This window comes from Amborella trichopoda, chromosome 3 (genome assembly GCF_054954075.1).
Source record: "Amborella trichopoda isolate Santa Cruz 75 chromosome 3, AtrichopodaSantaCruz75HAP2 v2.0, whole genome shotgun sequence".
NCBI classification, from domain to species: Eukaryota; Viridiplantae; Streptophyta; class Magnoliopsida; order Amborellales; family Amborellaceae; genus Amborella; species Amborella trichopoda.
The window spans coordinates 59,560,058-59,587,993 of NC_142338.1; the positions used below are offsets into that span (position 1 = coordinate 59,560,058).

Below are 27,936 nucleotides of genomic sequence, written 5' to 3' on the forward strand. Positions count from 1 at the left end.
CATAAAAAGTTGTAAAGCAATAGCAAAGTATATTGACAAAATTAATTATGGATCTGTTATAGTTGATTTAGTAAAAAAATTAAATTTCAAATGCTATAAATTTGGATTGAAAAAAATGAAAATTACCTAAAGTTTTGAGGCCGATCACCCAATCTTTGTGCTCGGTCACGGTGTGTATCAATGCCTACGATCCTTGTCAAAGCTTCCTCATAACCCAAATCAAAACTCCAAATCAATTTTGGGGTTTTGAATTGGGATCTAGGAGATCCGAGCTTCTAAAAAAATTGGATGAATAGTACATCTTAATTTCTAATGCCTCAAATCCTAATCCTTTAGAGTTTTATTTTTTATTTTTATGTTATTTATTTTGGGAAAAAAATATTTTTGTAGGTTCAAGAGCACAAAAAGAAGCTTAGGGATCAAAAGTGTTGTCAAAGATCGACCATCGATTGTGAAGAAATCACAATTCTTCAAAATTGGGCAAAAACTTGGCCCAATTTCAATCTAAAAATCTATCATCTCTGATTTTTTCTCAATTCTATTGTATCTAATAGATCATGCAGAAAAATCTAACTAGGGTTTCAAATTTGGCTCAAACCGGTTAGATTTTGGGCTTGAAATTAAAAAACAACGTAAAAAGGGGGTGGATTTCTTTGCTCCCTTTTATTTCTAAAAATGTATACTACTCAGCGAGTATTGCACATGATACCCTTCGGCTCTCATGTCTGGGCTCGGATTGCTACAGAGCCCGTGTGAGTTGCGCAAGGTGGATACTTAGGTGTGTTTTCAATCACACATGCGCACGTGCACACATGAACTGACAAACAAATATATTGAGGAATAACTTACAGACACTATAGCATCTTTCCTACGTTGGAGCGCTATCTATATCAATTGCCCCATTTTGATCGAATGGTTGAGAGTGTGGCTACTCTTTGAATTTTATTTTTTTCAAAAATCCAATCAAGTTGAAGTTTTGGGTGTCCACACTTCCAACAAGGGTGCCCTTGTTAACAATATAAAAAAAATGTTTGTAGTAGACTAAATCGAACAAAATACTCTTTCAGATCATGGTTTTTCCTGGTCATTTTATTTTATTAGAAATATTTTAAATATATTTTTAACAGGTGCACCCTTATTGGAAGTCTAGATGCCCAGTCTAATCCGTTCAAAATAAATAAATAAATTAAAATACTCATACACTCTCTCAACCGTTTGATCAAGAATGGAAGGCTCACTATATGATATTGTAGGGAAAACACTCTAGTGTTTTGTAGAATGCCACCCCACCGCCCCCCCCCCCAACACCCTCTCTCTCTCTCCCCCCCCCCCCCCACAATTCATACAAGAGAAATATGTTTGTGAGCTCCTCTTCTTTCTATGAAAGAGTATATGCTCGATGGCCTACAGCCTATATTCAATCTCCATGATCCAGACGACCAATGTGTATGCACATTGTTTCATTTTTATGTTTATTCTTTTGGAAATCCTTTGGGTAAAATTTGGGGTGTGCTTGACCTAGGTGCATATAAATAAAAAATGATATGCCAAAAAAAAGGTGATAAAACTACCCCAGCCCCTATTGGTGACCGATAGTCATTTGGTGGTTCAATCTGGACCGAAGGGCTTAGAGCTGTTCCTTATGTCTCTTGGTTCACAAAAGTTTTATCCTAGGCCCTCTCTCTCTATGTATGTAGTGCTGGGATCCCTCTATGGAATATTATATTCATTGTTTCCAGGCATTTGCTCTATACATACGGTTGATGCGCCTTTGTGTTGTCAATTTCATTGAATAAGAGTATACTCGTTGCAAGATTGGATGTTGACAATTGGTGCTTTACGTTGGTTTCTTTCGTATCTATCTCAATGTTTCTTATGTATGATTTCTACAGGAGTTGAATGGAGCTTGGAGACTGATGCACCTAATGCAGCTGTAGTGGTTGCTAGTGAAGCACATGGAATAACATTGGCAGTTGAAGGGCTTCTTGGGGTTGTGTTTACTGTGGCTACTCTGACAGATGAAGCAGTGGACATTGGTGAGGTGAGATGTTTTGGTATTTCCCTTTTGAGTGGTGAACGGTGAGTGTCTCTTTGCTAATAATGGTTTGTTGGCACACATAGCTCGAATCACCAAGATGTGAGAGCGATCCACGGGGGAAATGCATAGGAAACACTGCAGTGCTGTGCTTGTCAATGGTTGATTCTTTGTGGATGACCATCCTGAATGCTCTATCATTGATTCTGACAAGGTATGATGTGAATATGCGTAAAAATAAGTACGCTCACGTTTGTTTCTTAAGGGACGTCCTTAATCTTGATGCATAATTACATGGAAGGTCTCAAGGAGAGGCTATTGTATTGGAGATACTAAAAGGTTATCAAGCCTTTACACAGGTAAGATGGTCATACTTCTGAAGTATGAGCCTGAGTATGTTCCTCCCCTTATTTTGGTTCTTACTTTTCTTTATTTCTTGAAAATTATCCTTCGATTTCTATTTCTTTTATTTCTCCTTCTGAGATAATCCTGTGGATGATTAAAACTCAACATTTTTTATTTTTGTACTTACACTTCTCAAGAATATGTTGCTCACTCAGCAAAAAGCATATTTTATGTTTCTGGCTTTACAGGCATGTGGAGTACTCCGTGCTGTAGATCCTTTGAATTGTTTTCTTGCATCCCTCTGCAAATTCACTATCAGTACTCCTGGTGAACAGGACAAGAAAAGGTTGGTGGATTTTGTTTAAATCCCTAGTGAATCCTATATTTGGTTCTCTGATGCCTGCTACTTTGAAGGCCTGAATTTCTAATTTCCTTTGCATATCTGAATAGCTGTCTCATACATTTTGTTTAGGTGAACTATTATAATCTATACTTAGCACTGTACCCTATTGGATTGAAAATTGTATATTACTCCCATACGTTGAATACTTTTATCTAATTTCTTCATTTTAAAAGAAATATACGTAACTTTTACTAGTGATGCCAAAAACCTTCCTGAGGGGTGGGGGTAAATGTATCTTAAGGAGTTCGGGTTGTCACAATCACGGTAAGAATCCTGTTTTTTTTTGTCAAGAGTGTCTGTGCTCGAAAGCCGTTTGAAAGTTTCACATACATGTCCTATCCATAAAACTTCTGGACGTGGTTTGGGAATTTGACAGTCTTGCCTTTAATTAGCCATTATAGATCGAGATCCATATTTGAGATTTTACATAAATCACATAAATTTAGACTTAAAACTGTTGTCATTGTTTTATAAGAATACAGAAAGTTTAATGAGCATATGTGTAGACCACATCAGAAACTGCTGATTGTCATTTGCCCCAAATTTTGGTCATCAAAGCGCCGTGCAGTGAATCTTGGGTCAGAGTTCGTAGTCTCTAGAGGCCCAGTTTAGTCATGTATCACCTGCTCCTCCTCTTATTTAAGTTCTCAACCAACCACAACCAATTTCGTTTGAGTTCTTTTGTTCCTACCATAAAAGCCTAAATGTAAGACAACTTAAGGGACCGTGACTTGCAACCTGGACTTGTTGGTCGAATCCCAGTTGATCATGATTTGTTCAACCTGGACAATCAGTCCCGGTCGAACGATTCTTGGTAATATCACCGTAAGAAAGACTATGATTTATAAGTTGCTTTTGTGCCCCAGCATATAAAATGTTTATTTTATTTCTCATTGGGTAAGAATATGTGTATTATTTTTATCCTGGAATCTTGACTTCTATGTTGAATGATGAACTTTTAGATGATGTTTCAGAGTTGAATGCATATGGGAGTTTATATTTTGAATTGAATTACAAGTATTTGTGTTTTTGTTTGAATTTATACTTCTTAAATCTCTGTCGTGGGAGAGATTGACATATTATGGCTGACCAAGCTATTCAACAAGATGATGATAACAAAGAAAATGCCAAGAAAAAGTACTTTCATATTTATTTACAAGAACAAAAGAGACATACAAAACTGTTCGAATTATCGAGGGGTTAAACCTATGAGCCACATTATGAAACTGTGAGAGAGAGTGATTGAGCAAGGACTAAGACATAAAACGAGTGTATCAAAAAAACAATTTGTTTTTATGTCAGGAGGTCAACGATTGAGGCTATTTTCCTACTTAGGCAATTGATTGAGAAGTTTAGGGAGAAGGGAAGAGATCTCCACGTGGTCCTTATTGATGTAGAAAAACATACCATAAGATCCCTCAAGAGTTAATTTGGTGGGTGTTGGGAAAGATAAGGAGTCTCTAGAGGATATATTGTGTGGCGAGAGATATGTAAAAGGGAGCGCTAACTAGTGTGAGGACAGCTAGTGGAGAAGCAAGTGAATTTTTCTGTGACAGTAGGCCTACATCAGGGGTCAACAATGCCATATTTCTTTGTTTTGGTTATGGACGAGTTAACTGAACATCTACAGGATGAGGTATCGTGGTGTATGTTGTTCGCAATGATGAGACTAGAGGCGGCATCAACGCAAAGTTAGAACTTTGGAGGGAAGCTCTAGAATCTAAAGGTTTAAAATTAGCCAGACTAGGACAAAATATGAAATGCAAGTTTAGCAGTGATAGAAGTAGAAAATTGCAAATAGTTAAGATTGATGGCCAAGAAATACCTAAAAAAGATTATTTTCAATGTCTTGGGTCGATAATCCAAGAGAATAGAGATATTGAGGAAGAAGTTGCTTATAGAAGTAGAGTTGGGTGGGCCATGTGGAGATGTGCATCTGGAGTTCTATGTGATCATCGCACACTAATGAAACTGAAGGGAAAGTTTATAGAACGGCTGTAAGACAGCCATGCTTTATGGGATGGAATGTTGAGCGGTCAAGAAACAACATATCCGTAGGATGGGTGTAGCTGAGATGGATGAGTGGCAAGACAAGAAAGGATAGAATTCGGAATGAATACATATGAGCAAACTTAGAGGTGGCTCCAATGGGTGATAAGATGAGGGAAAGTTGACTTAGGTGGGCTGGCCATGTGCAGTGTAGGTTTAACATATCACCAGTTAGGAGGGGTGATTTGATTCAAGTAGAAGGTTCTGAAAGGGCAAGGGACAGGCCGAAAAATACATGGATGGAAGTGTTGAGAAATGATATGGAGGCTTATGGTCGGAATAAGGGTATGGTTCTAGATACATAGAATTAAATTAGTAAACTATAAAAAAGTCCAATATTTATGAAAATTATGTGCTTGACTTGCTGGGTGACCCTATCCATTTACTGAGGCTGGCTCGGGCTCTAGGATTTTGAATAATGCCCGATAACGTGGTACAGCATCTAAGAAATCCATTGGAATGCTTTCTAGCAGAGCCAATGAGAATTTGACAAACAGTTTTGCTGATGACCGATGCTATAATTTTACCTCATCTAAATAAATATCCCTAGAAAAATGATATAATTAGATTCATAAATCCATTTGTCAGTAGGAGGAGGTTCTATTAGGAGAAGGTTTAATTATCAAGTGTACTAAGGTTAACACTTTCAAAAAGAAAATTATCAAGTGTACTAGTTCTTTCCACAAATGCATGTGAAAGCATGTTTTAATTGTAATTGCCACTTTCCAATTCGACATATTCTGAATATCTTGTTTTCCATGTCTTGCTATATTTTTTGGTGCTTCATACCTTGAAGTTATCATCCATTGTGCTGCCTTTATAGTAATGATTGTGGTAATCCATCTTGTATGTATGGTGAGACAATGGCTTATTACTTGAAGTGTTACTAGTGTTATGCTGTCTCCTGGATCAAAACGTCCTGAACATGTAGTCGAACAGAGGGATAACATTGTCCTCACTCCGAAGAATGTTCAGGTACATGTTTAATTTCTTCTCTTCATTCTTTATCTTTTCTGCCATGTGAAATGTCTTGACCCTGTTTCTTCTAAACCTAGTATCTGTGGTTCAACTTATATCCTCTGACTTGGCTGCTTTGACATTGTAGGCATTGAGGACTCTTTTCAATATAGCACACCGGTTACACAATGTATTAGGCTCATCCTGGGTGTTGGTATGCAAATCCTCATGTCCATAATCTTATAAACAGATTGCACATTGTGTTTCTCATCTTTGATACCCATTCTCCTATGCTTTGCAGGTACTGGAGACTCTGGCAGCTTTAGATCGTGTAATCCATTCTCCACATGCTACCACACAGGTTCCTATAAATATTTTGAGAGTGAAACTACATACTGTTTTTACCATAGACTAGGCACTTTGTTCTTTGAACTTATTAATGTGCTCATTTCCTGTTGAAGTCTCAAAAAAAAAAAAAGTTCATTTTGAAGTTATTCGAAACTGTGAGATATTGCACATTGTCTTTTGCTCGATCTCCACATGCATGAATGAAAATCTAAAGTGGTTGAATAGAATTAGACTTGCATGTACCATCAAGAAATAAAGGAAAAAAGAAAAAAAAATTGTTGTATGCTTGTGAACTTGTCCTAAAAACAAACAGTGTGGGGACCAACTCCAGCATAGGACACTCAATGAACTCGAGCCTATGCATTGTGGAAAATTCCAAGTTTAAACTTTCATGTTGAAAAGGGGCATTCTATTGCAGGTGCAATGTTTTGGGACTCGGCTAGGCCAAGGTATTCGGCCATTGGCCTAGGCAAGTTCCTCGGGTAAGTCTGAGTAACTCGCACCAGTCCAAGCCAAGTTAAATAAATAAAAAAATAAAGGCGAAAATTTAATTTGTATCTATAATCTCCAACATATTTACATAAAACCCAAAATGGTGTACCTTGCGTGCCTTAGTCAGAGAGATCTCGAGCTCGATCCCTAACCTTGAGTTTTTTGAGCTGTCTTTCCTAACTTGTAAAATGAAAACGGGCTAAGTACAGAAAAAACATTAGGCGGTGTTCTCAAGGAGATTGAAACCCCCTACATGACGAGCAATAGGCACACATTGTACCCAACAAGCAATTTGAACGTATTCAATGTCAAACTTCACATATTATATATAACCAATACATACATGATGGACTACTGACTCGGGAAAAACTTCCTAACTCCGCCGAGTCTAAGCCTGAGTCTCAAGACACTGTGCAGGTCAGTTTTCTCACCATGACAAAAGAGATGCTAAAGCACATTGATGATTGTTTTATGGTTCTGTGGCTTCAGTAGTGTTATCTTTTGAGAACTGGTCTGGCCGCCCTCCTCATGTGTTTCTACATGGGTGGCGTTTATTGAAGGGACTGCACAAACATGGTGCAGAGCCCACCTTGTAATAATTTTTTCTTACTCTGTTTGATCAAAAAGCTAGTTTGATCATTCAATTTGTGTTATGTTCTTTTATGGAAAGGTCATTTTTGAGTACTTCGTAACCAGTGGTAGTACACTGGGGCCGTAGGACCTACATGCATAATATCACATACTGATATTAGTTGATCAATACGTGGTTCAAAGATCAAGTTAACGTCTTAAAAGCAAGAAAAATATATGGGTTCCTCCATACTTTGGAATGTACATAAAATTCGCTTATCTTCATTTCCCAAAATCTTTGTTGTTCTTGAAGTAGAGTTGCAGGTTTGGCATATAGGGCTGATTGGTCATTTTCTGTTCTCTAGAGTTAAGGTGCAGCCCTCCTTGCTCTTCATTCATAGTTTATACTGTTTACAGATGGAAACTGTGCCTTGCAGAAGTTGATATGCTGCTAGTTTAGCATGAAGGGAGGCACCCTGTTAAGATACACTTCTTGTTTACTGAAACAGTTCGGGAAGAAACGCAATCCCACCCTTATAGTAACACCACACAAATGAGATGAAGAAATATGTACATCGGTCCAGTTGTTGAATGCAATGCACTGCCTACTCTACCTACATTTGATGCTATATAACAAATTACTTCTTCTATAGTGGTGACCCTCCGTAGGCTCTAATGTTTATGTCCCATCCACTGGTAATCTCTCCGGCGTTTTGGATCTAGGAGCTAATTGCATGACAGATAAATTTTTTGCGTATTGCAATTGAGGAGTGAGTCACATGATGAATACTCCTTTTGTTAACCCCCAAAAAAATAAAATAAAAATAAATCCTTTCTTATTGCAACCATACATTTACAGAACTTACCTCCTTTAAAATCACAGTGAACGGAAACTTGACTTCTGATCAAGTGGGCATGCTATTTCATAAAGATTGATGGTAATCATCATCTGTCTATGGAGAGTGTTACTCTTGCTTTGTTTCTTTCTGATAGATATTTGTGATGCCACTAATTAATATAGGAAAAAGTTTATAGAAGGTTGTAACCTTAAAATGTAGAAGTAAAGATGTACCTCAAAAATCTATCGGAAAATGTTGTTTTAATGTTGAAAAACCCTCTAATTGATCATCTCGACATCGAGATGAATGAATATGAAAAAAAAATAAAAATTTAAGTCCCAGAAATAGTGCATCTTACAACACATTATCTAGACTGTCCATTTTCAAGATTTTCATATGTTTATAGATCTATTTGATTTTAACCTTTTTTTTAGTTTCAAAATTTATGATTACATATTAACATAGACTTTCAGATAATACTAAGAATTCATTACACCAAAATTACATATTATGATACAATTTAGAGGTGCGCCTTAATTGGATTGTTTAAGGTTGCAAACCTTATAGAAACCACGCCCATTCATTGTTTCTTCTGATTTTTTATCTGTGGAAGTGTTCTTCCAAGATTGAAGTAATAACGTGCATTAGCTGCCATTGTACTTAATAAGTTGCTTTTCATTTGAACTCAACTATCCTTTGTTGAGTTTGATGTATTCAGATCTTATCCTCTTCCTCCTAATTTCAGTTCTTGTACTATTATCATTTTTCATGGTTGATTTCTCCTCATGAGAATACAGTCCTTAACACATCTTATGTGCAAATTTTATTGTCTAGATTGTTTCCATTACATAATTGGTCTTAAATGTGCTTTCATTTTTCTTTATTTTCATCTAGGAAGTCTCTGCTACTGTTCCAAGGCTTACAAGAGAAATGTCTGGTCAATATAGTGACTTCAACATCCTTTCTTCTTTAAATTCTAAGGTGAGCTAAAATGTAGTTTGTTTTATTCCTTTATTTAATGCGGACCGCTTTTTTTTTGGATGTTCGAATGATTTCCTCATTTATTTTGGGCAGCTGTTTGAGAGTTCAGCGATTATGGACACATTTGCGGTTAAGTCTCTTCTTTCTGCATTACGAATGCTATCAAATCAGTGCATGAGAGGAAGCTTAAGCAGTTTTGGACAAAGCCCAGGTTCAAACTCAGGGGGCTACTTGCCTCCTGGATCTAGTCAGCAAATTGGATGTATCACATTTTCAGTGGAAAGAATGTTGGCTATACTTAACAATAATCTGCATAGTATGTAATTATTTTAAGTCCTAAATGTGATATCTAGGATTAAAACTCGTGATTTTCAATTCATATCTTGTTCCAATAGTTTTGTTTGCATTGAGAGTTAATAGAGCTTATAATTTAGTTCAATGGTATTGCTGATGTCTAGAAATATATGCATGTATGGTTTTCAATTGTCATAAATTAGGTACAATTTCAACAAAAGAAGTTACAGAACATGTTCTTCTAGTTATGGAAGCAGGTTTAAAGTCACATATATGTCTAGATATCCATATTGTTCCTATTCGCAGCCCCACCCACTTCTCTGACATTGTCATAGTTCACACTTAACCCGAAGAGATCCTTTTTGTTCTTGTGTGCCAAAGTGCCAATATAATGACATTTATTGCTTCGGGTTTCAGATTAGAAAACCATTATTAAATGACACCTCAGTCGCAGTGGGTGGTCATCTTTGGACTTTTTCAACCCCAATCTTTGATGTGTGCTGAGAGCACCGTTGTACCGAACCTGATATACAGAATTGATGTATATGTGATGGTTATGGACAAAAAATACTAGATTCAAAATCTAAATCAAAGGGTAGGGGAGATAACTATATTTGATCTTATGCTCTCCTTATTCTGTGAGTCCATTAAATCATTTGACTCTCCCATGAGTGTTGGAAAGAGATATTCGCATTGGAGCGATTTCTTGAATCTCCATAGAAAGGTAATGTAGCCACCAAGGGACATGACTAGGGTCCTTCTCACTGATCATGGAATTAGTTGAATCTCCTTCGACCATGAGGTTGCCCCATTCAGGGTCATATAGTTTAATTCCTGCAAGCAAAGGATGAGCTTCTGCCTTGTTGGCATCACGTACTCCTGCAGGGCCAGAAAAGGTGAGTATACTATCTCCCTCATGATTATGATGAAATCTGCGAGAACTCCCATCAAACTTAAGTTCAATGCTGTTTGGGGGTGGTGGAATCAATTTGTTTGGGTGACTTTGCTTTCTATTTGGCAGCAGTGCAATGGTTTGCAGTTGCGTATGAAGGTCTGCGTGTATGAAACCCCCAAAATCCTTTTTAAATAAAATGTATTAAGTCATGAGGATTCTGATCTTGTCTATAATGTTGTTTATATTGAAACACTTGCTCTGGAATGTCCCCTTATTTCCCTTTCCAATTGTAAGTTCCATAACATGGCTAAAGAGCAAAACTGCAGTTGTAGGCCTGGGGTTGGGTGAGGGGGAGAACCACTGCTGAAACAGGTCACCATCTGAACTGGAACATGCTTAGGATGTGACTCCATATACCATATATGCGACTTGGCAATGATTAAACTGATAATACATCATTTCTTCATTTCTGCAAATCATGTGTCTTTTGGGGATAGGCAGTTCACAATTTTTCAGATAGTTTATAGTAAGAATTTTTTTTAAAGCTAAAGGATCCGGTTTCTATGTGGCCAAGCCCGCATATGTAGAAATGCAGGCCTCTTAACAAATCTATTTTTGAGATGGATTTTAAGACTTAATTTTTAAGGACATGTAATCTCTTACATGGAGATCATGAATGTGAAACAATAAATAAATTTTTAAAATTAGAAATAACAATTCTAATACGAAAACATTTGGATGGTTGGTATCCATTGTTTTTAGATAGAACACCTTCTTGCATCCATCTTTAAGATGGATGCTTTACACTTTCTGGATCGCATATGTAGAAATGCGGTCCAGCCTGCATGAAACAATTTTCCAAAGCTAAAAACCACCAATCATCTGAATCTTTGAAACTTTGGTGGGGCTTTTTGGTCCACATCTTACAAGTTACCAACCCCCCACCATTTCATTTCAATAGTTGATCCTTGAAAAGGCCTTTTCTGGTAGGGCTCCAGATTATCATGTCTGAGCCATTCAATGATATGAAAGCATGCTGAAAGTTGTTAGGCAGGTTGTTATGGTAATCTCCTTTCTTCTTCTTTTGAAATTTTTCTGGAATTGGGGATTCCTTGCCAGTTTGCCATCGCTGCACTTATACACGTATAGATTTTGAATGTTTTAGTTGGCTGTTATCGAAGCTGTCCTCAGGCTACACTCTGCCAGTCATAGGTCTAGCCAGAGGTTGATGTGAAGGCCATTCCCATCCAAAATCTGACCTTATCAAAGTACGAATTCTGATGGAGTTTATGCCTCCTTGAGCATGTTATGGTTTTCTGATGTTTGGTGTTTCATTGACCATCCATCCTCTTTGGTTTGATTCATATCTTCATCCATGAACTTGCTTGCGCAAGTGTTTTTAGGAATCACCAAACCCCCACAGCCATTTGCGCAGCATTGCCTTGTTAGCTTCTTTGGTGCATCTGATTCTGAGTCTAACCGGCTGCTAGGGGATTCATATTAGATCCCAATTTATAGGGTGAAACTTATGGAATATTTGAGATCCTTTCCAAAGAAAATCATGCTGGAGTTTGTCAATTCCCTCCCCCCGGCTCTCTGTCTCTCTCTCTCTCTCTCTTACTTGTAAGAAAAACCCAAAAATAAAAACCCATCTCCCTGAGGGTTTGGGAACTTGGGATTCATAATTTGGAGGTTCTTGATTAGATAGGTAGGTAGTTTTTATTTGTCTTATTTTATGTGTGTATATATGTATATTTTATGTATGTATAATTTTTTTTACTATTCTATACTCTAATATGTATTTGAATTATATTATTGTATAAACTATGATCTGTGTACAATATACGGTCTACATTCCATACATATAAAATGTTATACTGCATATTGTAATAAGGTTGCCTATGGGCTGCACCATGGCTGGTCCAGGTCAGGCCTAAAAATTGATTGGGCCTGTCCCTCAGGCCTTTGTGTGGCCTGGACCTGCCTGGCCCAAGGGGTGGTCGTAGCTTGAAATCACACCCTGGACCTTGTGCTGCCTAGGTGCCTACGTCTCCCCCAATACACACATTGCATGCGATTGCTTGACAAATTCATGTTCACAAATTTAACTGATAACATACAAGGTATTTGAATTTTATATATCAGAAAAATTATTCTCTCTCATGCTTCTGAGTACATGAGATGCAGAAACATCGGGAATTTGGGACCCTGTAATTATGTTCTTGTGGTATTCTTTTGATACATGTACTTCAGCGTGTAACTTGTATCCTGGTTTTATAGGTACTCAATTACCGAGTATAAGTGTGTTACTACTTCCATTTCCTAATGGCATGTGGAACCTTCTCTATTTCTGTCTGTTCCAGATCTGAGTTGATAGTAGAACCTTAATGCTTAGATACCAACTTATGATTTGAGAATCTGTGACAATTCCTACTGTTGATATGGAAAACACCGCTAAAATGAACTAGCATTTAAAACCCAGAATCATGTTGGGACTCGCTGTGGTCTCGAGTCTGAGTCAGGCATTGAGATATGGTGGGGTCTGTGGCAAAACAAGAAATTATGGAAGGCCCAAAAGTGTGAGACTCGGGTGAGTCTTGTAGTATTTGTGTGGGACTCACCAGGGTCCGAGCCAAGTTGACTCGGGTTATTCCTGAATCAACTGCCTGAGTTTTAAGACAATGATATGAAGTGTTTGCTTTTAGGTATTCTTATGCTCTAAGTTTTTTGTGTGTGTTATCTGTATATCTGTGCTGACTGGATTTCCCATTCTTCTCCAATTCTTTCATGCTTTATAGTTTATGGATCTTATAATTTTCAATTTATCAACATATGGAACTTCAATACCTCTTACAACTATGCTGTACATCTTAATCATTTATCTCTAGATGTGTATTTCTTTTATTTCTTAAGCGTGCTTTTGCTTTTTTCTTAAATCACATGCTCAGATTTGGGTACCGTATATTAACAGGAGTGGAGCCCTTGTGGGATCATATTGTTGGCCATCTTCTTGAGGTGATGATTTTGAGATTTCATTGTGGATTTTTTCAAATCAGTACATTTCTTAAAAACTTACACCGGCAGATTCATTTTATTGTTGTGCAGCTTGCAGATGTTGCCAAATCACATGTACAGAGTATTGCACTTGATGCCCTAGATCAATCAATTTGCGTTGTCTTGGGTTCTGAGAGATTCCAAAGTGGTGATTTATCAAGACAGCAGCTAGACAAAGTAAAAACTTCTTTGATTTGTTAATATGCTTAGTCAGAATTAAGAGCCAGGGGATCTAAAATTCTTATATTAGTTCATTTGTTCAGACAGTGACAATTGATACAGAGTTGAGAACATTCGAATGGGATGTGATATCACCCCTAAAGGTTCTGTACATGTCTAGTCAAATACTTGATGTCCGTGCTGGAGCTTTAAGGATATTGTTGCATGTTTTAGAGGTAATTCAATAAATTTATGACCCATGAAATTTATATTAGCTGTAATATTTTATTGAGGAAGATATATTGATAATCTGTTTGGGATCTTGATATTTAGAGGCATGGAGAAAAGTTGTACTGTAGTTGGCCAGGCATCCTTGAAATTTTGAGGTTTGTGAACTAGTATTTATTTTATTCATTTCATCCTTGTGCACTAACTTTTAAGGTATTTTGCTTCGTTATTCTTCTGTTCATAATTATTTATGTTCTTATTGGCAGGTCTGTAGTAGATGCTTCAGAAAAGGATCTTATTCCGTTAGGGTTCCAGGTAATTCTATTTGCTCTGCAATGTGGGATCATAAAACCTTTTTGCTTTTGTTTTTTTTTTTTTGGTTCTGAATGTATTGCTTGTGCTATTCTACATAAACTTATCTATATACCAATATTAGGATGAACTTTTAAATTCTGTTTAATACTTCGACTGGAGTGTGATATCATTGATAATTTATTCGATGCAAATTGATGCAAAATTAGGTATGTTTTTAAGAGTTCACACACTATTGAAACCAATCTTGTATCTTTAAGGTTATGTAATGAATAGACAAAGTATCTGATCAAAAGAATATTGTATATCTTTCTAGCCTACTTGAATCAGTAAAAAGAAGCTTTGTCCTCCTCAGCTATAAGTAGGAGTAAGTACTGCTTCTCAGCGCCACTTACTCAAAAAGGTTTGTTACCTCTGGCCTGCCCATATAAAAAAAGGCGACCTCTGATCTCACGTTGGTGGAGAGACATATACATTTAGGTGTAGTCCATCAAACTAGCCATATAACTTCTATACCCCCCAAAATAAACGCTTTAGATACGAATCCCGGAGAATTATTTATAATCCATACAACTTCCAAATGTTCTGTTGTCACATTGCTTCCAGTAAATATGTTGCAATTGTGGCAGTTCTGGGGTTCGTTATTCCTGCATCTGTGATCCATGAGCCCAATACTATGCAGGGCTACTCAAGAAGGCCATGGCCTTCAAGCTATGTAAAATCATCTCCATGTAAGGGGTATTATATGCTGTCTCTCAGTACCCTAAACATGTTTACGGCTGCATTCAGTGGATAATGCATGTCTCATTTCTTGTGTATATATGCGTACTATCGAGTTCCATTATGTGCGTACCTTGTGTCAGTATTGCTTTTCTCACTGCATTTTTCCATGGACAAATTTAGTTTTTTGAACATCAAAAAATTGATAGTTACGTTCTCTGTTAAAAAGAGAAAAAAAAATTGGTGATCTACTGCCCTTGAATTAGCATAACGCTGAGTACTTCCAATATGTTTCTATGTTCCCAAACCAAATGATCTGACAACAAGACAGCATTTTAGAGAGTTGTCATTTTTCATTGGTCTGTGTAGAGAGTTCTGATTTTCAGTTGTCTGAAGATATAACTAGTTCCAATTAAAATAGCCATACTATGCAAGAAATCATTGCAAGTAAATTTCCTTAGGATATGCAACATCCTTCTTTTGGAGTTTGTGCATGCATGTGCGTGCTCATATGTTTTTGTGTTTACACACACATATATGTATACTAGGCTCTTGTCTGTTTGGGTTTTTAGAGGTGCATATGCACAGATGATAGGTGGCGGTGCATATGTTGGTGAGTGCACGTTGGCACATTAGTGTGCATAGGGGTCTATGCATGCATGCATGCATTTTGTGGGCTTTTGCTTGGTAGAATGTGTGGTTGTTTGTGCTCTGTCTACATGTGGGCATGTGCCCCTTGCATACATAGGAGCGTTTAAGTGTTGGATGCTTATGTGGGTGAGCGTATACACGGATGCAGGCAAGAGGCTGGAGTCTAGATGCTTCAGGCATGTCTAACAGTCTAAGGTGATTCCCTAAGGCTTATTGCATCATCAGGGTGGTGCATAGTTATTTGACTTGTAGCTGTAAGGTGCTTGTATTGACAATCTCTGGAAAGCATTGTCTGAAGAGGTTAATGCAACTGAAATTTTTAATTTTTGTAATGTATAGAAACTATTCATGGATGATCTAAGCCAAAAATTTCTGCTGGCGTATCAATCTCTGCTTTTGACTCTTTTTTGCACTTGATCTAAAAACAAACTTCTTTTTCATGCTGAAAAGCAGCCTAAAGTCAGAAGCCCTGTGGTAGAAAAAAGATCGTTTGGGCATCTTGCCATTTGATACAAGAAAGTGTGCAAATGGCTTTTTTGTCTTCTTATTTTTAACTTGGGACCTTGATAGGAATGGAACTCTAGATGTCATGTTGTGGCACCCTTCTTCCTTGATCACCCACAGAAGATTGATTAAAAATGTGATGATTCATTCCAGATGGCACCTGCTATATGCCTCAAATTTCTCTTAGTGGTTTCCTATTGTTAACTTTCTAGGAATGCTTCCCAAATAAAAAACAAAAAAACTTTCTAGGAATGCTAAGGCTAACTGTTACAATTTAAAGCAAATCTGATGTCTACTCTTGTACAAGCAAGTTTCTTCAGAGAATTACTTGCTTGTGGACAAAAATCGAGGCGTTCAAGAAAAATGTGCTGTGAATAAATTATTTTCCTACCTGGCAGGCACAAGAGCTCACAAACCCTTTAACATTTATTTTATCCTTGCAGAGTGTACGAGTGGTTATGAATGATGGGCTCTCAACAATGCCCACAGATTGCCTTGACATGTAAGATTTCCTGTATCTTCCTAGTATATTTCATTTACAAGCCTCATCGTGTTATTGCTATAGTATGTATTGCACTGCTGTGTACGTACTCACGAGTGTCGGGAAGGGAGTTCAGCAGCAACCATCCAATGCCTTTACATGAAAGATTCTCCTATGTCTTTAAATATCTTGCTTAATGTGTGTTTGTGTATTCCACAGCCTGCTTGGTCACAATTGCAGTATTATAGTTATATGCATATGAAATTACAAACCTTCACCATTTATGGATGTCAACTGAGGAAAGATTGAAATTGGTCTCATATAAGTTCACTTGCAATGCATTTAGTAGAAATGCTCTGTGCTACGTCTTCTTTGTGAAGTGATTTTCATGTTGACTGAACAAAGTGAGGTTCTTGTGATAACCATTGTACAAGAAGGTCGGAAGCTTCTTTTGTAAAGTGAAAATATAAATCCATCATGTGTGGCTACAGTTTCTGATAACATTTTCTTGTTTCAAAAACTTAATTAGTTGATTTAATGAAATATAAATTAGTTGACCACATGAATTTGAGTAAATATTGGCAACTACATTAATTTTGAAGTATTTTGGGAGCCAAGTTCTTCTGATTGCTACCAGTGGTTGTGTGTTTTCTTGTTTCTGAGTAATCATATCACAAATCTCTAGAATGGATTTAAATAATCAAGTCACTTCTTTATTCTGGCACATGAATCCCTGAGTTTTATAATGTCTTCTTTTCGTTCCTGGAGGTGTCACTAAACCATTGGCTCCTTTTTCTCTAAGATCAACTGATTCCTTATTTTGGTGAGAGATTTGCTTCAAGAGGAGCCAACAGAAGTTAAGATGGTTTCTCTACTCTTTGAACCAAAAATCATTATATTTTTACATGTTGGCTGTTTACTTGTTTTTATTTCAAGCATCATACTTGCAGTTGATGCAGCAATTTCTTTAAATCATTGTGCTAGATATGTGGGACTTGTTTGATCTACAATGAAGTATTTGTACTTGATGTATTGGTTGAATATTTTCTGCAGTTGTATGGAAGTTACTGGTGCATACAGTGCACAAAAAAGTGATATTAATATAAGCTTGACGGCAATTAGTTTGCTGTGGACTGCTACTGATTTTATTGCTAGAGGCCTGAGTTGTTTGCCAACTGAGGACAGAGAAGCAGGTTAGGCATTATTGGTGTGCCTAAAACCTCCCCAATTAAATGTCTATTTATCCTTGCAATTACTATCATTTCTGTACTTATCCAGATTTTGATGTTTGTACTGATGTACTGTTTCACATATAGGTGGCCCACCTATAGTTGAGTTACAATTGGCTCAGAAAGAGCATGAAACTCTTGGTGAACAGAGGAACGGTGGACAAACTATTACCACTACTGACGAACTCCCGGAAAGGGATTCCTTGATGGTGAACAAAATTGATTGTGATAGATTGTTGTTTCTGGTGTTCTCTATGCTCCAAAAGCTAGGGGCAGATGAAAGACCAGAGGTATATCACGCTTTCCTGATGACTTAGATCTCAACAAGTACATGATCGTATACTATTAAATGCTGACCAACATTATATTAGACAGTAATTCCATCTTCTCCATTTTTTCTATGTTAATTTAGGTGATAAGAAAGTTAAGAGACTAAACAATTTTGATACGATGATCACAATGGTGGCTAAAACAGAACATTAGTTTGCCTTAAAACGGAGCAGGTTACTGAAGATAGCTAGAACAGCTACACTTTAGCTGGATAATTTAGAATATGTGAATTGGCTTCATCTTGCCTTTGTAGCTTACAATATATTTATGGGTTGTTGCCATTATGTGATAGTTTCTTTAATATAAAATGCAATGCTTTAAAAGTCGGGCCTGCCTCGGTGCCTATAAGGTGGCACGTTATGCATGCGCCATGTAGAGAGAGAGAGAGAGGGGGGCGAAGGGAGGAGGGAGGTAGCAAGGGAGGGAGGGAGTTTACTTTTAAATTGTTGTTTGTTATTTATTTTACATTTTTTAACCCTAAAATCCCTTCCTTCACTGTTTTTGTATTTTTGGATTTTGCCGGATCTCGGATCTAGATCGGTATCGGTGGGTGGGTGACCCATCCCACCAATCCATTTTTTAAAAGCAGTGGTAACGGCCATTACTCTGCAATTAATTGGAGCTATAGGATGCGGAGAAACTGAAAAGCCCAAGATATGAGGGAGGGAGAGTCCTCACGCAGCTGATCCATTGAGCAATGGATGCAAGGTCAACAAGAAGTGGAGTCAGGGAGACAAAAACCTAAGTTATTATTGTGGAACAAGTGGCACAAGATGATAAGTTGGAGAAGTAGACCACCCTTGGAGCAGTACCATGAAGAAGGGGGGGATCACCACTGGAGTGAGTCCAATGCGAAAATTTGATGGCCGAACTATTTTTTAATAGATTTTGTAGAGAGAGAAGATTAATATTACTTCAACAGAATAGCAAACTGACAGCGCCGAGACAATACCATAACACACATCAAGGTCAATGATAGGCTGTTCGACCAACCTGTTCGACCAACCCCGAGATGTGGAAGAAGCTATTGTTTCCTTCTTCAAAGCCCTCTTCACAGCCTGTCCTGGCCCCATACCCAGAATGGCCGACCTCCCTTTCCTCTCACTCGTCCACCACCTGGTGGGCTGGCTTGAACGCCCCTTCTCAGAAGAGGAAATTCTCTTCACCATCATGGAACTGGGCCAAGATCGTGCTCCGGGACCGGATGGTTTCCCGGTGGCTTCTTTCAGGACCTTCTGGAGTACCTTCAGGAATGATTTCCTTTGTTTTTTTGAAGAGTTCTATAATAGAGGTATCCAAGAATGATTTCCTTTGTTTTTTTGAAGAGTTCTGTAATAGAGGTATCATTCATGAAGCTATGAATGCTACTTTCATCACTCTGATCCCCAAAATAGAAGGAGCCGAAGAGCTCAAAGATTTTCGCCGCATCAGTCTTAAATTCCATCTACAAGATTCTCTCAAAATTTTTAGCCTCCCGCCTCAAGGAGGTCCTTCCCTCTGTCATGTCCCTCTCGTAGGCGGCTTTCGTCAAAGACCACCAGATCCTAGACGGGGTCCTTGTGACCCATGAATGCATCCTCTCCCGACACCTAGCACAACTACTTGGCATTATTTTTCAAAATCGACTGGGAAAAAGCCTATGACCATGTCGATTGGGGCATCTTGGATGTGACCCTTTCTCGGATGGGGTTTGGCGACCGTTGGAGAACATGAATGAAAGGATGTTACCCACAACCTCACTTTTCCATTCTCATCAACGGATCACCCAAGGACTATTTCCTAGCCTCTAGGGACCTCAGAGAGCACGACCCTCTCTCCTCCGTGTTTGCTATTTCTGCCGAGGTTTTCAATCAATCCATCTCTCTGTCCTCAAACCAATGCTTCTCAATGGCTGATGATACGGGCAACTTGAGAGTTTGGAACCCTTCTTTTAGAAGACCTCTCTCCGATCCCGAAACCACTGATTACATTAACCTTTTTGCCCTTCTTCACTCCACCTACCTTTCCCCTAGTGGCTTGGACCAAATCATTTGGACCCCCTCCACCTCAGGATCCTTTTCGGTATCATCCTTCTATAAGAAACTGCTCATGCCACCTACTTTCCCCCTCCCCCAACGTCAATTGTCACCCAGGCTTGGTCCTCCATTGCCCCTCCAAATGTCCAAGCTTTCATTTGGATCGCCCTTTCCGAAATGGCCTTGATGGTCGACCACTTACAACAAAGAGGCCTTCCTATCCCCAATAGACGCGTCATGTGCTTAGCTGCCGAAGAAAGCAACCCCCATCTCTTCCTCCACTACCATTTATCCCAGGAACTTTGGGGAGCCTTACTCCAACTCTTTTGCTGGCAATGGGTCACCCTGCCCTCCATCCCGGCCCTCTACGGCCTGACCCATGCTAGCCCCTGGCCTAAAGCCGGTAGAATGCTGTGGCAGGTCTCAGTAGCAGCCACGGTGTGGGTCATATGGACCGAAAGAAATTCCAGAATCTTCAGAGGCGACAAATGTTCCATGTCGGTGCTCTTTAACAAGATCACATCCTCGGTCATTGTTTTGGCCACCAACCACAAGAGGTTTCAAGGGCTACCTCTCCTCAACCTTCCTCCGAAATTAGCAAAGCTGCTCCACTCCTGCCTTCCGCTCCTCTCTCAAGCTCACCATTGGTTACCACCCCCCTGGGGCAGACCAAACTCAATTTCAATGGGTGCTCTCTTGGCAATCCTGGTCCAACAGGTGTTGGTGGCATTTTTAGGGACCACAATGGTCTTACTTTGGCTTCCTTTTCTTGCCACATTGGCCATGCCGACTCCCAGTCTGCTTAGTCCCCTGGCCCTTCTTGAAGGCCTCAAGCCCTTCTTGATGGACTCAAACTATTCGACCCTATTTGGAGTCAGCCTCTTACCATCGAAGGAGACGCTCAAAGCATCATCACTTGGGCTTCCTGGTCCTCTCCTTGCCCCTGGTCACTTGCTCCAATTTATGACGATATCACTCATATTTGCAAGGATATGGTCGTCTTAGGGAGGCATACTTGGCGGGAATTCAACACCGAAGTGGATACCCTAGCTAAAGATGGAGCGCTCAACAGCATCACCTGATTTTTTGGACTTGCAGTTGTTTTATAGTTTCCTGTAATTTTGTTTATATTTATTGTGCTATCCTTTATGGAGTAGTCCCATTTTTTGTATAGGGCTAGCACTCGTTAGGAAGCCTATTTTTTGGACTAGATCCCCCAACATGTGGGTGGCATCTACTCTATCCATGTTCTCCCCCTGCTCTCTATCAATAGAACAGTTAACAGTTTCAGAAAAATATTACTCCTACCTTTTCCAAATGAAAGGATTACTTGCACCTTCAGTTTGTTAGAAGACAATATAAACTTTGCCAAAGCCATTTGTACCGCGTAAATGAACTTTGCCATGCGGCCAGACCCCCCCCAGCTTCCTGGGTGCTGCAAGGCAAACTTTGATACACTGATAAAATGGATTTGATTGTTTCTTTGTTGTAAAATGATATTCAATTTCTCCTGAGAAAGATGTCTTCTAGACACATGTTTTTTTTGCTCAAAGAAGGCTTACATTTCTTGTAAACATATGCAAAATTGGCTCTTAGCTTTCTTTTTCTATCTTACTTGCACATTTACTTTTTGCAGATTCTTTTCATAATTTGAAGCTTCCCATATTTTTTATGGTTACATTTGCCAATCCTTAAATCTCACTACATCATGCATGATTTGTATTTCATAGTTTTATTAGGAAATGCATGGGGAATGGATCTATTATGCACATTATCTCACTTTATTCATATCACTACGTTTGTGAGAATGATATGGGTTCTGTGTTTGTTACCCCGCCACATATGCATGAATGTGTGCTTGTGTGTGACATAGGTTGCTCAAGCTGATTGGCCTTTTCTACTGTAGTGTTTATTTCAATAGGCAAGGCAAGATGTTCTGTGACATTCTGGCCAGTAGGAATCCCTGGATATCATGCTCTGTGATTTTGTCCTTTGTTTCTCACGTATATGTCGTTCGGTTATATGCCTAATATGCTTAACTGCTAATTTGGTTGTGTTTCAGGTCAGAAACTCTGCTATTCGGACACTTTTCCAGATACTAAGTAGCCATGGACAGAAACTATCTAGGGTTAAGTGGGAGGATTGCCTATGGAAATATGTTTTTCCTATTGTTGACAGTGTTGCCCATTTGGTAGGTTTACATGCTTGGGACAGTGTCAGTTATTTACTTGTTGCCTCTGCATTTTGCATCTAAGCATGTAAACTGCATCTAAGCATGTAAATCTTTCTTGTTTATCACAGGCGGCATCTTCTTCTAGAGATGAATGGCAAGGGCAAGAATTAGGAATACGAGGGGGAAAAGCAGTCCACATGCTTATACATCATAGGTAATAACAAGAATCAGTTTATAGACATTCAATATCCCTTCATTCGGTTGATAGGTTACATGTGTGCTAAGGATGGCTTCTTTTTTTGGCTTTTTTACTGCTTGTTTCTGCAGCCGTAATACTGCTCAGAAACAATGGGATGAAACCATTGTACTAGTCTTTAATGGAATATCTCGTCTTCTCCGCACATTCTTTCCTTTCCTTCAGAGCTTGAGCAAATTCTGGATAGGTGGATCCCACACTTTTTAAGTTATTTGTTTCGAATCAATCCGATCTCCTTCGTGTTTCTTTCTGGAAAGTTTAGGAGTTTCTTTTTTACAGGCTGGGAGTCTTTGATTCTTTTCGTTAGAAGTAGCATTGCAGGTGGTAGCAAAGAGGTTGCTCTAGCAGCTATAAACTGTTTGCAGACAACCGTTCTTTCTCATTGTTCAAAGGTAACTATGCATTTCTACAATTATTCTTCAAAGTTTTTATATATATTGTTGTTTTCTATGGTGTGGCTTTGTGTCACATGGCACATTTAAGCTACATATTCAATGGGTGTTGCAGATCTTATCAATTAGTTCCATTCTGATTGGATTAAGAAATTTGAATCATGCTATCTTATTTTAATTTCCTATTAAGGAAATTGTTTCTGTGATGTTCATCCCATGGGAAAATGTTGTGGTGTAGGGAAACCTGCCAATGCCATACTTCAAATCAGTTTTCGATGTCTACGAACTTGTTCTTCAGATGTCCTTAAATTGTGAGAATACCATCCCAAGCAAGGTGAAGCAGGAGATATTGCACAGCCTTGGTAATGCCCCAGTAACCTATATTTTGTTCTCTAATCTGTATTCCATATTGTGTATTTGGTACCTTGTTCTTTTTTTTAATGCTCATTTGTTCGTACATTGCTGGCAGGTGATCTATATGTCCAAGCACAAATTATGTTTGACAATGATATGTACTTGCAGTTACTTCATATATTGCATCTGGCAATCAGTATCAGTGATAGCATGGAGGCTGATTCTGTAAGTTGTAGATTGAATGTTATTGGTATAGTTCAGGCTAAGCTTTTTGAACATACATCTTTCTTGTTTGGTTATACAAAATTTTCTTATCATTGTTGCATCCTTGAAAATTAGTTTCTTCAGTTGATTGCCTTGTTCATGTAAAACAAACTATTTCTTTTTTCTTTTTCTTTTTTTTTGAAAATTGTGTATTTATTGAATGCCCAAGCATTTGTTACCTACAGGGGAACATTCCAGCAGTCCAACGCACCATGCTAGAGGTCCTTCCTGCCCTGCACCCGAACGAAAGATTATCTCCAATGTGGTCACATCTTCTGCGGCAGTTGTTATGTTACCTTCCTGGATCTGAAGCTTCTTTGCCTGTAAAAGCCAAAGGAAATGAGCAAGCTGGAAGTATACTATGTTCATCTGGAAATCAACATGAATCTAGCATTTTAGAAACACATAATGCGAAGGATTTGAGAACTGCCCTTAATGGAAGCCCCAAGGCAGAGAAGTTTGATTCTTCCATTGTTGCTTCTGGTATTTCCTGTAAAATCTCAAAAATGCAGGTTTCACCGTCCTCCGCACCTATGACTTATGATTCTACTGCTAGCAATTCAAATCATTTGTTCGGTGAAAAGCTTATACCTGTTCTTGTGGACCTATTCCTACTTGCTCCTAGAGTTGAAAAGTGGAAGGCATTCCCTGAAGTAATACAAAGTCTTGGAAGGTAGCAAACTTTAATTCTTATTTGTTTCCATTGAATGAAAGGTGTAGCTCTGTGAATTTCATCAAAAGAATGCCATGACTTGCACAAGTGATGTCCAGCTCTGTACCTGTTTGGGCTGGGCACTCTGACATTTCAACATCGGTTTATGCTTAAGCCAAATTTGTTGGAAATCTAATCAAAAGTGGCCCAGCTTTGTCCTATAAAATTTAGTTTTTCTCATGGTTAAGTATCTGAAAGGATAAATGAGGCTGACATGCTCTTATCTCTTACTTCTCAAAAGTTTCTTTACATATCGCAGCCAACTTTCCTGTCTAGTCAAAAGTTTTTTACTTGGAAAATTTTTCCCGTAGGTGTTTAAAATGGTAGAATTATACACATAGGTTTTGAAAATAAGATTTCTTCAATAATATTTCTGAATCAGCATTACCTTCAGTACTTTTTTGGTGCAGGATGTGGAGCTAACAATTACCTGCATCCATGTATGCTAACTCTTAAGATCTTTTTCTCTTGTATCTTTTCGGTAGGTGTATGGCCACAAGAAGAGATACTGCTGATGGTTCTCTTTGGAGATTAGCTGTCGAAGGATTCAACCGTGTTCTTGTAGATGACGTGAACTCTCTTCATTTCGATCACAAGATTGATCCCAGCATCAGCAAGCCTATGAGGACCCGCTGCTGGAAAGAAGTGGCAGATGTGTATGAGATATTTCTAGTGGGTTCGTGTGGGCGTGCTCTTCCTTCTGATGTCCTTTCTTATCCTACACTAAGGGCTGATGAAACTCTCGAAACAACTGTTCTGAATGTTCTATGTGATCAGATTCTCAAGTCTAGTGTCGATGCTCCTAATGAAGTAACCTTCGTGCCGCATTGATTTCTTTCTGCTGCTTTCTTTTCCTTTTGGAAGGTCTATCATAATGACTAGTGCAGAGATGTTTCCTGAGACTCTCTGTAAACTTTGATTTTCTGAGAAAATCCCAGAAAAAATAAGAAATGTGTTTCTAATAGGATAATTTGGGAACTTTGTAACTCTTTAACCTTGGGAAAATCTAACATTCATATGTGTACATAAACTGGAGATTTTTGTCACACTGCATTTACCAGTGCCAGTGTTGACTCTTATTTTTACTTGTCTTCTAGTTATGGATAAGTTTTTTAGGAAAACTAATTGTGTATATATCATTCTCAGATTTTGCAACGTTTAATCTCAACATTAGACCGCTGTGCGTCCAGGACAGTCTGTTTACCTGTTGAAAGTGTGGGGCTCTTGCCTTTTCATTGTAGCAGATTCTCCTTGGCTTGCTTACAGAAAATATTTTCGCTGTGCAGGTATGTCATATCTCTTTGAAGGTTCTATTGCAGAAATGTGCAATTTCCTTAGTCATCTTTCCTAGAGAATTACCATGAGCCATATGGCTTTCTCTTCTTAATCTATGAACTTCATGAGATTTTTTACTTATAGGCACTGCTTATTTCAATGCCCCCTTCTCTGTCTTTTTCTGGAGTTAAGCAACCACAGTTTTCCTTTTCAAAGTAGGAAACCTATTTGATTTTGAAGTTCACTTCTACATGTATTAGACTTAGGTTTATGGGGGTGTGTGGTTCATTTTTGTAGTTTTGTTCTCCATACCCTCTCTGTCTTTTACCGTATTTTGGTTCCTTCTAATGAATTTCAGTATTGAGCAGCCATTTTCGACTCCTGTTTTTTTCCTTATTTAAAGTCTAGGAATAGTCTCAGCTCACCTCCATCCTTCTGAGAATCTGCTCTCTTTTTTACCCTTTTTTTTTTTTGAATTATCATTTGATATTGAAACTCAAAGCTCGTGTCAGAGATGGATGGCTCCATACTATGACACCTAGGAGCTCGAAATGCCTTTTATCCATTTGACTGTAAATGAATTGGTCAAGTTCATGTATCCTTACCTGATGCACTTTCTATCACTGTCCTCTAAAAGGAAATTTTAATTGCAGTTGTGATCCTGGAACTGATTGGCACTCTACCAGAACTGAAGTTGGGAAGTGTGCAATCACTGTCCTGATGAACAGATGCGAGTTCATGCTACAAAGGTTTCTGATTGACGAGAATGTCTTAGGTATGGATGCAGTCAATTCTGCTTGCTATAAACTGTTGAAGGATCCAGTGTTTTTGAAGCATGTTCTAAGCACAAATATCTCTAGTTTCTTGAGCATCTTGATTTTTTTAAGAAACGATATTATCTTCAAACTCGTGATATTCCATGATACTCTCAAACCATTTATTTATTTATTTATTTTTCCTTTTGAAATTTGGACTGCTCTTTATTTGTCCCAAGATTTTTCTGTTTTTTATATTTAAATCATCCTCTCAATTATTGTCCTGACAGTTTTCATCAAACACAATTTGTAGCCAACTTTTGGCTAACCTAGCCTCCTTTGTCCCTCAGGATGTACAATTCATTTGTCTTTTCTGGGCAGTTATCTTTTCATTTGTTTTGTATAAGAAAATAACAGGGAACACTAGAAAAGAAAGTGAAGAAGCTTAGATTGTGAAGTATAAACCGATTCATGAATGGTTAGATTCCACCCATGCTTCAAATTCTCCTCAGATCATGAATATTGAGAAATTTCTCAAGTCTTAAATCATCTTTTGGATTCGACAGAGATATTGTTATTATTAACCCAGCTGCATTTCCCCAACAAACTGGGTGCCTCTCTAGTAGCTCCAAATAAATCAACGGCATGCATCTCACTCAACAACAACAAAAGTACAACCATATCTTAGAACAGAGCACTTGATTTCAGGCTAAATCATATATTCGGGATGGTGCAGGTGAAGCTCCTGTACCCTCAGTGAGAGTGGTGGAGGTGGTCTTTGTGCTTCAAGAGCTTGCACGGCTCGTTATTCATCCAGCTATGGCCTCTGTTCTTCCCTTGCCAGCATATGTGAGAGAGCGAGCATCACAAGACAAGGACCGTGAGGGCTGTGCTCATCTGCTTGTAATATTTCCATCGCTCTGTGAGCTTGTTGTTTCAAGGTTTGTTTGCATTTTACTGTCTCTACATGTGTGTGCGTGCATGTGTGAAAGGGAAACAGCTGCATCTCAAAAGCCTGCTAGAAAACCTAGTGATAGTCTGAAAATCCATTTTTCTTGACTATGGAATTTGAAGTTCCAAAAATATGCAGATCTTATGGATCAGTGAAAGGCTTGAAATGAATGGTATAGTAAAAGTCTTCTACAATTGCACCATTTTAGGGCTTGAAAATTATCTCTCTTTAGATCCATGATCATCAAGCTGGAGATGATGGATTTGTAGGTTTTTTGGGGCTGGGAATGCTTTTCCAGTGTGATCTTCATAATGCCGTGGCTTTATGAAGCAACACCCCCATCCTCCCAAACACACAGAAACACAAGACACAAGGCACATAAACCCCCCTCCCATAAAGCCATAGATTAATATGGCAGACATCCCATATTCATACATATGCTAATCCTCTGAACAAAGGGTTAGTTATGTAGTATTGACTTTGAGATGGTCTCGTATTTCTTTTTAAAAATATTGGTTCTGTACTACAGAGAAGCAAGAGTAAGAGAGCTGGTGCAAGTATTACTAAGGCTAATCACAAGGGAGCTGGGCTTGCAGAAGCTGAACCTAAGTGGTTAGATGCTTTAACGATGCGTGGGTCAACATGATCACTACATGTTTCAGTCCCCAAAAATTTCCAGTCTTTGTGGACTTCGAGCTCTCACTGTTCTTTTTTGAGGGAACCGTATTCATTTTCTTATTTGTTTATCTTTGCATTTCTTGTAAAATATCAGTTCGAATTGCCCACAAATTTGTATTTAAAAGCACTAGATAGAAAGGAAATGACTGTTGTAACCATTTTTTTGAACTAAAATTTCGTGTATTAGTTGAAAAGTATTTGTATGATTGAAAGCTGCTGACCATGTCTGAGCAA

The 27,936-nt window shown here is 38.3% G+C and overlaps 1 protein-coding gene across 16 annotated transcripts in view; it reads left to right on the top strand.

The window, feature by feature from the left end:
- Window positions 1–27,936, top strand: part of LOC18421407 (ARM repeat superfamily protein) — a 54,125-nt gene extending 26,189 nt beyond the window's left edge. For 4 of the 16 annotated variants that reach the window (XM_020663225.2, XM_088861829.1, XM_088861832.1 and 1 more), the window contains 29 exons: window positions 1,893–2,041; window positions 2,122–2,249; window positions 2,337–2,394; window positions 2,629–2,726; window positions 5,714–5,807; window positions 5,938–6,003; window positions 6,091–6,150; window positions 8,933–9,019; window positions 9,113–9,335; window positions 13,180–13,223; window positions 13,314–13,439; window positions 13,526–13,657; window positions 13,755–13,807; window positions 13,916–13,964; window positions 16,280–16,338; window positions 17,371–17,510; window positions 17,634–17,836; window positions 21,954–22,082; window positions 22,193–22,278; window positions 22,392–22,507; window positions 22,600–22,712; window positions 22,951–23,074; window positions 23,182–23,291; window positions 23,516–24,003; window positions 24,528–24,852; window positions 25,189–25,328; window positions 25,971–26,092; window positions 26,809–27,013; window positions 27,554–27,936. In XM_020663225.2, coding sequence (XP_020518884.1) covers window positions 1,893–2,041; window positions 2,122–2,249; window positions 2,337–2,394; window positions 2,629–2,726; window positions 5,714–5,807; window positions 5,938–6,003; window positions 6,091–6,150; window positions 8,933–9,019; window positions 9,113–9,335; window positions 13,180–13,223; window positions 13,314–13,439; window positions 13,526–13,657; window positions 13,755–13,807; window positions 13,916–13,964; window positions 16,280–16,338; window positions 17,371–17,510; window positions 17,634–17,836; window positions 21,954–22,082; window positions 22,193–22,278; window positions 22,392–22,507; window positions 22,600–22,712; window positions 22,951–23,074; window positions 23,182–23,291; window positions 23,516–24,003; window positions 24,528–24,852; window positions 25,189–25,328; window positions 25,971–26,092; window positions 26,809–27,013; window positions 27,554–27,641 — 3,815 coding nt within the window. In that variant the 3' untranslated portion in view covers window positions 27,642–27,936. Of the gene's footprint in view, window positions 1–1,892; window positions 2,042–2,121; window positions 2,250–2,336; window positions 2,395–2,628; window positions 2,727–5,713; window positions 5,808–5,937; window positions 6,004–6,090; window positions 6,151–8,932; window positions 9,020–9,112; window positions 9,336–13,179; window positions 13,224–13,313; window positions 13,440–13,525; window positions 13,658–13,754; window positions 13,808–13,915; window positions 13,965–16,279; window positions 16,339–17,370; window positions 17,511–17,633; window positions 17,837–21,953; window positions 22,083–22,192; window positions 22,279–22,391; window positions 22,508–22,599; window positions 22,713–22,950; window positions 23,075–23,181; window positions 23,292–23,515; window positions 24,004–24,527; window positions 24,853–25,188; window positions 25,329–25,970; window positions 26,093–26,808; window positions 27,014–27,553 lie in introns of those variants that run through there. The other 12 variants (XM_020663263.2, XM_088861833.1, XM_088861830.1 and 9 more) reach the window with 9 other exon arrangements.